This window comes from Hypomesus nipponensis, chromosome 3 (assembly GCF_054491055.1).
Source record: "Hypomesus nipponensis isolate SF chromosome 3, ASM5449105v1, whole genome shotgun sequence".
NCBI classification, from domain to species: domain Eukaryota; kingdom Metazoa; phylum Chordata; class Actinopteri; order Osmeriformes; family Osmeridae; genus Hypomesus; species Hypomesus nipponensis.
In genome coordinates, this window is record NC_140363.1 from 5,473,011 (window position 1) to 5,485,868 (window position 12,858).

The 12,858-nt window shown below is 50.2% G+C and overlaps 1 protein-coding gene across 2 annotated transcripts; it reads left to right on the plus strand.

Moving 5' to 3' along the window:
* Positions 1-51: 51 nt before the first annotated feature.
* On the plus strand, positions 52-12,724 carry capn3a (calpain 3a, (p94)). 2 transcript variants are annotated; one of them, XM_084673148.1, is made up of 22 exons: positions 52-1,877; positions 2,337-2,406; positions 4,118-4,236; positions 4,393-4,526; positions 4,783-4,951; positions 5,238-5,321; positions 5,400-5,494; positions 5,809-5,886; positions 6,200-6,360; positions 7,076-7,245; positions 7,360-7,371; positions 7,737-7,945; positions 9,546-9,582; positions 9,795-9,872; positions 10,062-10,119; positions 10,286-10,350; positions 11,014-11,082; positions 11,247-11,325; positions 11,500-11,616; positions 11,730-11,788; positions 11,878-11,931; positions 12,145-12,724. In XM_084673148.1, exons 1-21 carry the CDS (start codon positions 1,626-1,628, stop codon positions 11,902-11,904), a joined length of 2,142 nt encoding a protein of 713 aa, XP_084529274.1. In that variant the 5' UTR covers positions 52-1,625; the 3' UTR covers positions 11,905-11,931; positions 12,145-12,724. The 2 variants fall into 2 exon arrangements, with proteins under 2 accessions (XP_084529274.1, XP_084529264.1); XM_084673138.1 differs by lacking the exons at positions 52-1,877; positions 2,337-2,406; positions 4,118-4,236; ... (6 more) ...; positions 7,076-7,245; positions 7,360-7,371 and having other exon boundaries at positions 7,732-7,945; positions 9,747-9,872.
* Positions 12,725-12,858: the final 134 nt, after the last annotated feature.

The following is a 12,858-nucleotide window of genomic DNA, read 5'->3' on the forward strand; positions in this document are numbered from 1 at the left end:
TGGAGGAATAGGGGCTGGGACTGGAGGAGCAGGGGGCTGGAGGTGGAGGAGTAGGGGCTGGGACTGGAGGAGCAGGGGGCAAGAGGAGGAGGAGTAGGGGCTGGGACTGAAGGAGCACGGGGCTGGAGGTGGAGTAGGGGCTGGGACTGGAGGAGCAGGGGGCTGGAGGTGGAGGAGTAGGGGCTGGGACTGGGACTGGAGGAGCAGGGGGCTGGCGGTGGAGGAGTAGGGGCTGGGACTGGAGGAGCAGGGGGCTGGAGGTGGAGGAGAAGTACATTTGATTCACAAAACAAAAGCTTTTATAATACAAATAAAAATCTTATTTTGGGATATCTCATCTCAACTAAAGTGCAACCATAACTTCTTGAGGACAATATGACGTAGTAGCTTTGTAGTATAGTAATTCATAGTTTAGTACTTTTATAACATAGTAGTTTCTATAGTATAGTACTTTATATAGTATAGTACTTTAAAGTATAGTACTTTTATAATACTTGTTTAAATAACATGTACCAGGGATAGACCTAGTCCACTGCAATATGAAGAATATTTAAATGTTGTTTGATTGTGAATGAGCAAGAGGTTAGTGGTGATGAAAAAAAAATGCTGACTTTGTAATGATTTTGCACAGTTGCAATATCTTGCCTAAGAAAATAAAAACCATGTACGTTAAACATCAACCGGTCGCTATTCTGTTGTGAAAGAGGAGCTGGTTTGTGTCTATGATGCGTATCTGTCATGACCAGTAAAGAAAGCCCTGGCCTGGTGACCTCACCTGGTCCCAGGTGGATAAAGGTCAGGTACAGGGGTTTGGTCTGCTTTGTGTGCGGTTCTGTTGTTGCTGTGGGAGTATTGTGGCTAAGGTGGCAAAACTTAAAGGATAGACTTGACCTGTCCTCGAGGTTTGGGGTGGTGCTTAGTCCTGAAGGAGGGGTGGGTGTGCAACATGTGCACTTTGACTCGCCAGCATTGATGTCAAACAGCCCGTCGGCCAAATCCTGGCTGGTTCGCCATAAACGGCCTAATGAGTACTATCGTGACATCACTCTCCACCAGGGAGAGAGTATGCAATCCCCATCGTTTGTTGTGACTGAGGCGACCCGGTCTGCGGGCTGTGGACCGACACCCCACCACACAGTACTGAAGGATGAAATGACGGCCAGTGCTGGGAAGCTCGCTGGCTGACCGGGGCCTGGTTCTGCTGAAACTGCTCGATGCTGAGCTCCATTGAGAACAGGTTTAGACAGGTTTGAATGCCTTCTGCTGAGGCAGGCCATCCCCGGACCACCCTTTACAGGGCCTGGGATGCTGCCCACTGGCCTTTGTGTCACTCAACAATGATGCCACGAGAGAGCCACCACCAGGACCAGGTCATTGTGTCACTGACCAATGAGAACGCAACAAAAAGGTGTGTGTGCGTGTGTTGCGTTGTGCTTGCTGAATGTAAACGTGAGTGTGGAGTCAATGTCCCCCAGGTCTTGCTCCATGACCTCTGAGCACCACGTCACACGGACACGCAGCCAATCAGAGGTCAGCTGTTTGGATTTATGCCAGGGTTTTTAGGCTTGTAAGACTTTAGTAGAAGTGGCAAAAGCCAGTTAAAAAAAAAAACCAGGCGTGACAAAATGCCCTACACACCGGCTGGCTTCTTCTGTGACCGGTTGATCCGGGAGAGAGAGAGGAGAGATGGGGAAGGCTCGCTGAGCAAGCCCCTGCGCTTCAGCGGGCAAGACTACAGCACCCTGAAGCAGGAGTGCCTGGACAAGAAGAGCCTGTTTGAGGATGAAACCTTCCCAGCCTCTGTGGAGTCTCTGGGCTTCAAGGAGCTGGGCCACAAGTCCAACAAGGTCAAGAACATCGTGTGGAAGAGGCCCAAGGTAGGAGTCTGGGCGTGGGGTGGGGTGGGGTGGGGGGGTTGGTGACAGGGTAAGCTGGCGTGGGATGGCCTGCGCATGTGAGCAGGCTTACTGGAATGTTGTAGTGGATCTACAGACCCCAGCCTGGAGGTCTCAGGCCGGTGCTGAGGCTGTTTGAGAAGTGAGAATCATGTCTGTGGGGTTCTGGATATGAGTGTTCATGCAACAGCTTTTGGGAATAGTGGATGTCCCTCACTGTCCATGTCTGACTCTGCCGACTAAATTATTGGGAAACGTTTATGAGCGGGTTAGATTTTTTTTCCTTTTCAATATTTTACTTGATCATGTGCGTCTCTCCTTTTCTAATCTAAGCAACATCTGCTGTCTTTAGTAGTGGTTCTGTCAAGTTTGGAGTGGTTCATGATGCTTATGTAACCCTCAGTTGTGTCAGATGGTCCATGTTGATGTTTGTGTCTGCAGGAGATCTGTGAGAACCCTCAGTTCATTGTGGGCGGAGCCAGCCGGACAGACATCTGCCAGGGAGATTTGGGTAATAGAGTCCTCCTGCTCAGCACACAGACCAACTGCAACACAAATCCAGTCACAATCACAAAACACGTGACGCTCACCTCGCTCACGTAGCAGTTTGTTTACCTCATTGTTTTTTTGCGGGTGGACCTATGGAGACATGAGCTGAGCTGAGGAATGCTGGATGCCTGTATAGTTTATTATTGTTTATTGTGAAAAGGATCTCCATTAGTTGTCACCAAAGTGGGACGAGCTAATCTTCCTGGGGTCCAACAAAAAGAGAAGAAAAAAAAAGTTTGACAAGGCTGCAGAATAATACTGTGCTTCTGATGACAGATGTCTGTAACCTGTTTGGAGAGAAAAACACACACGCACACATACTTCACCAGCAGTGGCCTCTTCATATTGTGCTTGTTCTTTTGGAAAGGGAATCTGGCCGGCAGCACTTCTCATTGTTGTACGGCCCTGTCAGTGTATAAAAGGGCTCCAGGGGGGACAGTGGCAGGCTGTGGTGCTCACCCTACCTCCCCCCCTCCCTGCTCTACACTTACATTGTTCACCCGCTGCGACACTCTGTGGCACACACACCTGCACAATCCAAAACCGCTTGTGTCAGCATTCTTGATTGGGTCTTTTCCTCAGAAAGACAATTGTGATCATCACCCATCAACCCTCAGCTAGGACACCAACCCTCACCTTAGACACCAACCCTCACCTAGGACACCAACCCTCACCTTAGACACCAACCCTCACCTAGGACACCAACCCTCACCTTAGACACCAACCCTCACCTAGGACGCCAACCCTCACCTTAGACACCAACCCTCACCTTAGACACCAACCCTCACCTTAGACACCAACCCTCACCTAGGACACTGACCCCCTCATCACAGATCATTACATTTTGACTCCATCAGAACACAGCACTGTTTACATTTACATGTATTCATTTAGCAGATGCTTTTATCCAAAGCGACTTCCAAGAGAGAGCTTTACAAAGCGCATAGGTCACTGATAATAACAACAAGATAGCCCTAAAACATTGCGAGTAGCCAAAACATGAAGCATATATTGTGAACAACCAAAATAAGTGCCAAAAGGAAGAACCGCTATAAGTGCAAGTGTACCTGTGGAAAAACAAGCAACAATAAAACCAATATATCACAGCGAGTATAAAAATGTAGTTACCAGTTACCACTAACCACAAGTGCAACAAGTCTCTAAGCAAGAGTCAATGTGATCCTTGAGGAAACTAACATCGGGTCAAGCAAACAATTCCTAAGTACTGTTGTACTCCCGGAACAAGTGTGCCTTTTCTTGAAGGTAGAGAGAAAGTCAGTGTCTCTGATGGAGGATTGTTGTTAAAGTATAACTAAACCCCATTTTCTCTGTAAAAACACTTTAGTTAATACTCATGTGTGGCTAAACTAATTAATTGTGTCTTGATTATAACAAATCTTCTGCCATGTTTGGCCATATGAATGTATAATTTCACCTTCATTTGAGGAAGCCCCAAAAGTCCCCTACCCACAACTTTTCACTAGAAAGTATTTTTTGTAAATATAAATGGACTGCAAACGCTGAAATTGGCAACGTTTGTTTCAATTATCACAAATGTTACTAATGTTCAAACATTGTGTTTGGATGTCCTGTGTTTATTAAAATGAGTTGAAAGTTGTGTTGTTTTTGTCACATGGAAGTTAGTGACATGATGATATGAAAATGTTTTGTAGGTGACTGCTGGCTGCTAGCCGCCATTGCCTGTCTGACTCTGAACGAGAAGCTGCTTTACAGAGTCCTTGATCATGGGCAGAGCTACACTGACGACTACGCTGGCATCTTCCACTTCCAGGTCAGAACCTTCCTTCTCCTCAAACTCCTCTTTCAATGTATTCATATTTTTTTAATCAATTAATATTCATTATTATGTATACACAGGCACCTCTTGTGTGTTATCACGTTTCTTCATCCTGACTCCTTCAATCTTATCAAAAACCATCTCTCTCAGTTCTGGCGCTATGGCGACTGGGTTGACGTCGTCATTGACGATCGAATCCCCACCTTCAACAACCAGCTGGTGTTCACCAAGTCAGCTGAGAGGAACGAGTTCTGGAGCGCTCTTCTGGAGAAGGCCTACGCCAAGTAAGATCCTAGGCACAGGATTAGACTGACTAACCCTCGTTAGGCTAACTAACCCTGTTAAGAGCAACACAAAAATACACTATCAGAACAAACAACCAAGATATGTGGATGTCTGGGCAGAAACAATTGGTTTTCCCCAATTTTAATACTATGCACTATGTTTACGTGACTTTGGCTAAAAACATCCGCTGACTAACCCAAAAGTGGCATAAGTGGTGAGACTGACGAGCGGCGTGTTGGGCCCCCGTGTGGTCAGGCTGCACGGCTCCTACGAGGCCCTGAAGGGAGGCAACACCACCGAGGCCATGGAGGACTTCACGGGTGGCGTGACGGAGTTCTACGAGATGAAGGAGGCGCCCAAGGAGCTGTACAAGATCATGCAGAAGGCCCTGGAGCGCGGCTCCCTCATGGGCTGCTCCATAGACGTGAGTCTATTATCTTCATTATTATTAGGTATAGGTTCACCTGAGGTTAGAAATGATGACTCTTTCAGCTGACAGGCAGGCAGTAAGACAAGCGGTGAGACAGGCTCATAGGACTCTTACCAACTGGAAGACTTGGAACACACTTATTGTCCCACAGCTGGTTTTCCCACCGGCGTAGGAAACGTTGTTGGGCTTCTTCTAATCAACGTTTGTTCGTGTGATCCTCGTCTGTTGATGTCACTATGGGTGTTTTATGTGATCCATGCATATATCCTGGTTCTTCAAGTCACTGGTCCCAGCCCGGTTCGAGACCCGCACCACCACCGGCCTGGTGAAGGGCCACGCCTACTCTGTCACCGCTGTGGAGGAGGTGAGGAGCCCTCAAACATGCTGTGGTTTACCTTGACCCTGTTGTGACCCCTGCTTGACCCCTGTGTAACCTCCACAGTGTAAACACTCCCAGCAGAAAGAGTCGAAGGTGCGCTTGGTCCGCCTGAGGAACCCCTGGGGCCAGGTGGAGTGGAACGGCCCCTGGAGCGATAAGTGAGTGACCGTCTCTGCCCTGCGTCTCTGGCCTGCTGAGCTCTACACTTAGACAAGTCTGACGTCAGAAGGTGTTCAAACAGACGATGTACCACTGGAAACATGGTATTGGTGATGATAGAAATGTGACATGTGGTCATCAATGTGCTGTATTGAGTCTGATGACTTTTTATGAGTGTACCTGTGCTGCAGTTTGGTGTCTATGCTAATCATGTGTGAACCATGTCTGAACCATGTGTGAACCATGTCTGAACCATGTGTTAACCATGTGTGAATCATGTGTGAACCATGTGTTAACCATGTGTGCTCCACAGCTCTAAGGAATGGACCTCTCTGTCTAAGGGAGAGAAGGATAAGCTGCATCACCAGAGTGCTGAGGACGGAGAGTTCTGGTGAGACCCATCGTCCACCGCCACCCTCTCTCCTCCTCCAACCCCCCTCCTCCTATTCCCCTCCCTTCCCTTTTCCCTTCTCTCCCCTACTCCCCCTATCCTTCCTCCCCCTCTCTCCCCCGTCCACTCCTTCCTCACCCCTCACCCCTCCTTCCTGGTTTTTATTATCATTTCTACTGTCAATTCAGGGTTTTATACTGTCTAATTGTCATTAGCTAGTTAAGGTTTATTGTGTCTAGCTATGGTTTTGTACTGTCTAGCCATGGTTTCTACTGGCTAGTCATTGTTTTCTACTTTCCCTCTCCTGTGTCAGGATGTCCTTTGAGGACTTCAGGAAGAATTACACCAAGATTGAGATCTGTAACTTGACGCCCGACGCCCTGGAGGATGATAAGATCCACAAATGGACCGTGTCTGTGAACGAGGGCCGCTGGGTCAGGGGCTGCTCTGCCGGGGGCTGCAGGAACTACCCAGGTAGGAGACACACACCTGGGGGTTGGCCAGGTAGGAGACACACCTGGGGGCTAGCCAGGTAGGAGACACACCTGGGGGCTAGCCAGGTAGGAGACACACCTGGGGGCTAGCCAGGTAGGAGACACACCTGGGGGCTAGCCAGGTAGGAGACACACCTGGGGACTAGCCAGGTAGGAGACACACCTGGGGGCTAGCCAGGTAGGAGACACACCTGGGGGTTGGCCAGGTAGGAGACACACCTGGGGACTAGCCAGGTAGGAGACACACCTGGGGACTAGCCAGGTAGGAGACACACCTGGGGGTTGGCCAGGTAGGAGACACACCTGGGGACTAGCCAGGTAGGAGACACACCTGGGGGCTAGCCAGGTAGGAGACACACCTGGGGGCTAGCCAGGTAGGAGACACACCTGGGGGCTAGCCAGGTAGGAGACACACCTGGGGGCTAGCCAGGTAGGAGACACACCTGGGGGCTAGCCAGGTAGGAGACACACCTGGGGGCTAGCCAGGTAGGAGACACACCTGGGGGCTAGCCAGGTAGGAGACACACCTGGGGGCTGGCCAGGTAGGAGACACACCTGGGGGCTGGCCAGGTAGGAGACACACCTGGGGGCTTGTAGGGCTCTGTTCTCTGCCATATTGCTTCAGTCAAGGAATCCAACCAGGAGATTGTGGATCTGATCTGGTTGTTTCTTGCTTCTGCCCTCGGCCCCAACAGACACGTTCTGGACCAACCCTCAGTACCGCCTGCGTCTGCTGGAGGAGGATGACGACCCCGAGGACAACGAGGTGGCCTGCACCTTCGTGGTGACGCTGATGCAGAAGAACCGGCGGAAAGAACGCAAGATGGGCGCCAACCTCTACACCATCGGGTTCGCCATCTACGAGGTGCCGCCTCTGCATTCTGCATGTTCACAGCTGGTTACTGTAATGTTTGATGTCATTGAAACGGGAAGATCTTCTTCAGTTCTACAACTCACTCTGCTCTCCGTCTCCCCCTAGGTGCCCAAGGAGGTAAGGAGGCATAGAGAGGATCCCTCCATGGAGTCTTGACACAATATTAGTATATCCATTTCACCTTATGTGTCTCACTGCCTCTCACTTTCTATGTCTCTCTCCTCCTGTCTCTCTCCCTGTGTCTCTCTTCCCTCTCTCCCTGTGTCTTTTCCTCTCTCTTCCTTTGTCTCTCTTCCTTCTCTCTCCCTGTGTCTTTTCCTCTCTCTTCCTTTGTCTCTCTTCCCTCTCTCCCTGTGTCTTTTTATCTCTCTCCATGTGTCTCTCTCCCTGTGTCTCTCTCCCTGTGTCTCTCTTCCTTTGTCTCTCTTCCCTCTCTCCCTGTGTCTTTTCCCCTCTCTCCCTGTGTCTCTCCGCGGTTCCAGATGCACGGAAACAAGCAGCACATGCAGAAGGACTTCTTCCTGGTCAACGCCTCGAAGGCCCGCTGCAAGGCCTACATCAACCTGCGGGAGGTGACTCAGCGCTTCCGCCTCAGCCCCGGCGAGTACGTGATCGTGCCCTCCACCTACGAGCCCCACCAGGAGGGCGAGTTCATCCTCCGAGTCTTCTCCGAAAAGAGGAACACCTCAGAGTGAGTGGATGATGGAGGGAGGAAAGGAGGGGGGAGGTGTGTGGAGGGAGGGAGGGAGGGAGGGAGGGAGGGAGGGAGGGAGGGAGGGAGGGAGGGAGGGAGGGAGGGAGGGAGGGAGGGAGGGAGGGAGGGAGGGAGGGAGGGAGGGAGGGAGGGAGGGAGGGATGGAGGGAGGGAGGGAGGGAGGGAGGGAGGGAGGGAGGGATGGAGAGACAGAGGAGGGGTGATCCTGCGTAGTGGTTCTGAGGGGAGGAGAAGCCAGCGGTGTTGTAGCTAATCTACAGTGTGATTCACATGCTGACATGCTCTATCCATTCCACTGGTATCCAGTATTTGCTCTCCTTTTTAGACAGAAAATACTCCAACAGCATGGACATGTGACAGGGCCTTAGGTTGTGTCCAGATGGGGTGTCTCCCCCTGGAGTGTATGCTCCTGTGTCTGTGATAGGGGTACCTGTGTGGGGTGCGGGGCGGGGGTTAGGGACGCTTGGGGCATGTTTGGTTGGGGTTACAACCACCAAGGACAAACCATTTTAACAGCGATTTGATTTGTAGAACTGGAAGAAATCGGCCCCAGTTCGAAGCTGTTATGGATTCTTTTTTAGGACAAGCGACATCCCATGTGGGCATGCACCGGTAAACATTCTCTTTCAGTATTGAGAAACAGCCTGGAGGACTCCTGGAGGCACCTGCTCACACAGAGAAACTAGGAGAGCAGAGAGCCGCTCCGGAGTCACGATTGATACCTGATCTAGAGAGTTACAGGATATACTAGTTCTATAGAGTCGAAGCAGCACTAGAGAGTCACAGCACATAACTGATAGTCACAGCACATAGCTGATATAGAGTCGCAGCACATAGCTGATATAGAGTCACAGAACATAGCTGATATAGAGTCACAGCACATAGCTGATGTAGAGTCACAGCACATAGCTGATATAGAGTCACAGCACATAGCTGATATAGAGTCACAGCACATAGCTGATGTAGAGTCACAGCACATAGCTGATGTAGTCACAGCACATAGCTGATATAGTCACAGCACATAGCTGATATAGAGTCACAGCATCAAGATGAGAGTCTGTTGGAAAGCCTTGCTCCCCTGCCGTGCACACATGGAGAGGAACAAGCTCCTCTGGTACAGGAAGTTCACACAGGAAATGATCCCCCACAGCACAGGAAGTGCTCCACACAGCACAGGAAGTGCTTCAACCCAACGAAACCCATTGAGTGTTCCTGCTCAAAACCCAAACAAACCTACTCTTGTCCATAAAGCAGGTGGTATATAACATTGTGTTTACAGAATCACTGTGAGATGGTAAGAGTGTGGTATACCGGTCAATGATATAAAAGCACCTGCTAAATGAATAAAATATCAAAATGAATGGAACTGTGAGCCACCAACAATTTAATGTAGTATAATATAGTGCAGAGGTTTACAGAATAGACACCCTAACAGAATGTCATTCATTTAAATTCCAGGATTAGATTGTAATCATTCTTTATCATCAAGATAATCTCTCATGAGTACACACACTAGTTTGATCATGATCCAGATGACTGCTGTCATGGTAACTGCTGTTTGTTGGTCTTCACTCAGGGAGATAGAGAACAGGATCGAGGCCGACCACCCAGTGGTGAGTAGCCCCGCCCCTCTTCATCACACACCTTCTGGTCTCCCAGGAGATCATTTCTCTACTGTCTGGTTTCTGCTGTCTTTTCTAACTTGTCATATTGACCATTTCAATTGCTGATGCGTCTGTTGACAAATAGGTGACCTCAGATATTATATCAGACACAGGTCTCTCTTTCTCTCCGTCCCCCCTCTCTCCCCCCTCCTCTCCTCCAGCCTGCCCCCGCCTCAGTAGGAGAGGAGAGTGATGAGGACCAGCAGTTCAGGAACATTTTTCAGGAGATAGCTGGAGATGTGAGTAGAGAGAGGAGCCAGGGGAGGGGAGGAGGGGAGGAGGGGGGATACATGGAGGGATAGACGGACAAATGGATGGATGAAGTGTGGATGAACATCTCTGGTGAATTGAAGTTTCGGTGTTATTACGTGTATATTTACATAAATCTGGCGTCCATGTGAGCTCTAATTGCGTCCCTCCCTACACAGGAAATGGAAATCTCAGCCAACGAATTGAAGAACGTCCTCAACAAGGTGGTTTCCCAACGTAAGAGCCAAAGCTTGATCACCTTGGTGACTGACTGGATAACAGTTCTGGTCTCCTCACCCACAGCTCTCTCTCTCTCATCCATCGCTGCCCTCCTCACCTATCCTCCTTGTCCCTCTCCTCCCCTCCTCCCTCCCTCTCCTCCCCTCCTTCCTCCCTCCCTCAGATAAGGACCTGAACACAGAGGGCTTCAGTCTGGAGAGCTGCAGGAGTATGATAGCTCTGATGGACGTATCCTTTGTATCGAGTGCCCCAAGCGGGCTGTGACCCCTGACCCCTGACTGTATGGTCTACAGAGACAGCCAGCTGTGACCCCTGGCAGGGTCAGGAGTACCTCACTAACCCCGGCTGAACTTATCAAGGTTGAGACAACAACATCATTACAACATGGAAGGTTGGATTTCATGGGACCAGTGGTGACTTGTCACCTTAGCAACAGAACCTGAAACTAACTATAAGCTAGTCGTTGCTAATTGTCGCTCCTTAAAACAAACCAGAACTGCAAACAATTTGCCACCAGTAGTATGAAAATGTTTTTTGTCCCGTGAAACACATGATGACAACCAACATGTGGCATATATTCCAGTAGAGGCAAAATGTCCTTCAGCAAAATACACATAGGTAATGAGTCTGTGTCTCATCCTTCATAAAGGTATCCTAGTTACTAACCCGACAGCTCTACACCACACACACACGCACACACACACACACACACACACACGCACAACACAACCACACACAACCACACAGTGGTCAAAAGACCGTCCAGCTATGATACAAACATGATCAAATCATTTGGGACTGAGATCAGTAATACAGTTGGTTCCTTTGGGCCGGCAGTCTGTGGCACACACACACACACGTGCATGGTGGCGTCCTTAACTGTGTGTGTAGATGGACGGGACAGGCAGGCTCAACCTGCAGGAGTTCAGACACCTCTGGAACAAGATCAAGCAGTGGCAGGTGACCAGCACAGCTCAACACTAAGCCGACAGTCATCCAAACCAACATACTAGAAAATCCAGCTGAAAGTCTAAGATCATAGTTCGAACCGTATTTCAGTGGTCACCTTCATGTGTTTCCGGGTGAGAAGGTTCAGATTCAGAACTTTGTCTTTCCTTCGCCAGGGAATCTTTAAACATTACAACTCAGACCAGACTGGTAGCATCAACAGTTACGAGATGAGGAACGCTGTCAACGATGCAGGTAACACTCCCCCCCCCCACCCACACACACACACCCTAAGACCACAAGCAAAATCCAATAAGCGTTGTTTTCCAAAGAGATTTTCACAGCCTGTTCAGTGTGCTCCATGCATTTACATTTGACTCTGTAAATGTTCTTGTCACTGTACAGTCATGAGTCTTATGTTCCGCTCAGGCTTCCGTCTCAACAACCAGCTCTATGACATCATCACCATGCGCTACGCCAACGAGAGCATGAACATCGACTTTGACAGCTTCATCAGCTGTCTGGTGCGTCTGGAGGCCATGTTCAGTAAGTACCGCCCCCCCCCCTGTCAGCACACACCCCACCCACCCCCCCAGCATGCTTTCCCCCTGCCCCCCCCCGCTCCAGTTCCTGACGCCGTCTGCTGTCTCTCCCCACAGGGGCGTTCCAGGCCTTCGACCAGGAGGGCGACGGGACGATCAGTCTGAGCGTCCTGGAGGTAAGCTCCCTGCCAACGTGCTTCAGTGTGGAGGGCCTTGTGGGCGCGTGGGCGCTAACCCCTCTCTCTCTTCTTCTCTTCTGCTACAGTGGCTCCAGCTGACCATGTATGCCTAGACAGGCCCCTCCCCCATCCTCTCCCAGGTGAGGAGCCAGACAGCCTCGCCGCTCACTCAGAGCCGCACCTCTCCTCCAAGCACACTCCAACCCCCCACCGAGCCACCCTACACACACACACACACACACACACGCCCTCACGCCAGCCTTCTTTTACCATTCCCCCCCCCCTCTTCCTCACTCACTTCCTCCTGACCTCCCTCCTTCCCTTCCCCCTCTCTCTCCACTCCCTCCTTGCAGGTCTCAGGCTTCTTAGATATCTCAGCCTCGTCCTTCTTCCGAAGCTCGCAGTCTCACTGGAGTCATCCGCCTTGTTTTTTATTTTTATTTACCACAACCATACCACACGTTCCGTATCATTTTCTCAGGCATCAAACACACACAACCTCTCTTTTTCTGTCATTATACCTCTCAGCCTCCTTCTAGTCATCCATCTCTTTCACTGTTCATCTCTCTGAGAGACTTCTGCTTAAACCCCGCCCTCCCCCCACACCACCTTTGACCTTTCTCATACCAAACCGACCCAAAGCCCTCTCCTCAACATGGCTCCAGTGAGCTTCTCATGGGTGGACCGGGAGGAGTGTGGGGCAGCCTCCTTCACCTTCTCCCTGCCCAGGGGGCGAGGTGGCGGCCTGGCGGGCCCCAACCCTGCGCTCCGCCGGGGGAAGGAGAGCCGGACAGCCCCTGGCGTGAACACCAGAAGACTCCCTCAGCAGGCACACTCATGGTCACTATGGAGCCCAAGACGACATACATGGCTATGGGTTGGACATTTTTAGTTTTTTTTTTGTGGTTTCTCATTAAAGCTTTGGTCAAATGAGTGTATTGCATTTTTAACCCTTTTAAACAAATAATTGATTGTGTAGTTACTGGTTTGACTGTAACTGAATGGTGATGAAGGGGAGTAGTGTGGTTGACTTCTCTTCATGTAGGGGACAGGAACAAGGAATACCT

Excerpts from the sequence above, each read along its gene's own strand:
- capn3a (XM_084673148.1), top strand. The coding sequence starts at position 1,626 with ATGCCCTACACACCGGCTGGCTTCTTCTGTGACCGGTTGATCCGGGAG. Across the intron at positions 9,583-9,794 it reads TCGAGGCCGACCACCCAGTG|CCTGCCCCCGCCTCAGTAGG; the intron begins GTGAGTAGCCCC and ends CCTCTCCTCCAG. Across the intron at positions 11,617-11,729 it reads GCGTCTGGAGGCCATGTTCA|GGGCGTTCCAGGCCTTCGAC; the intron begins GTAAGTACCGCC and ends CTCTCCCCACAG.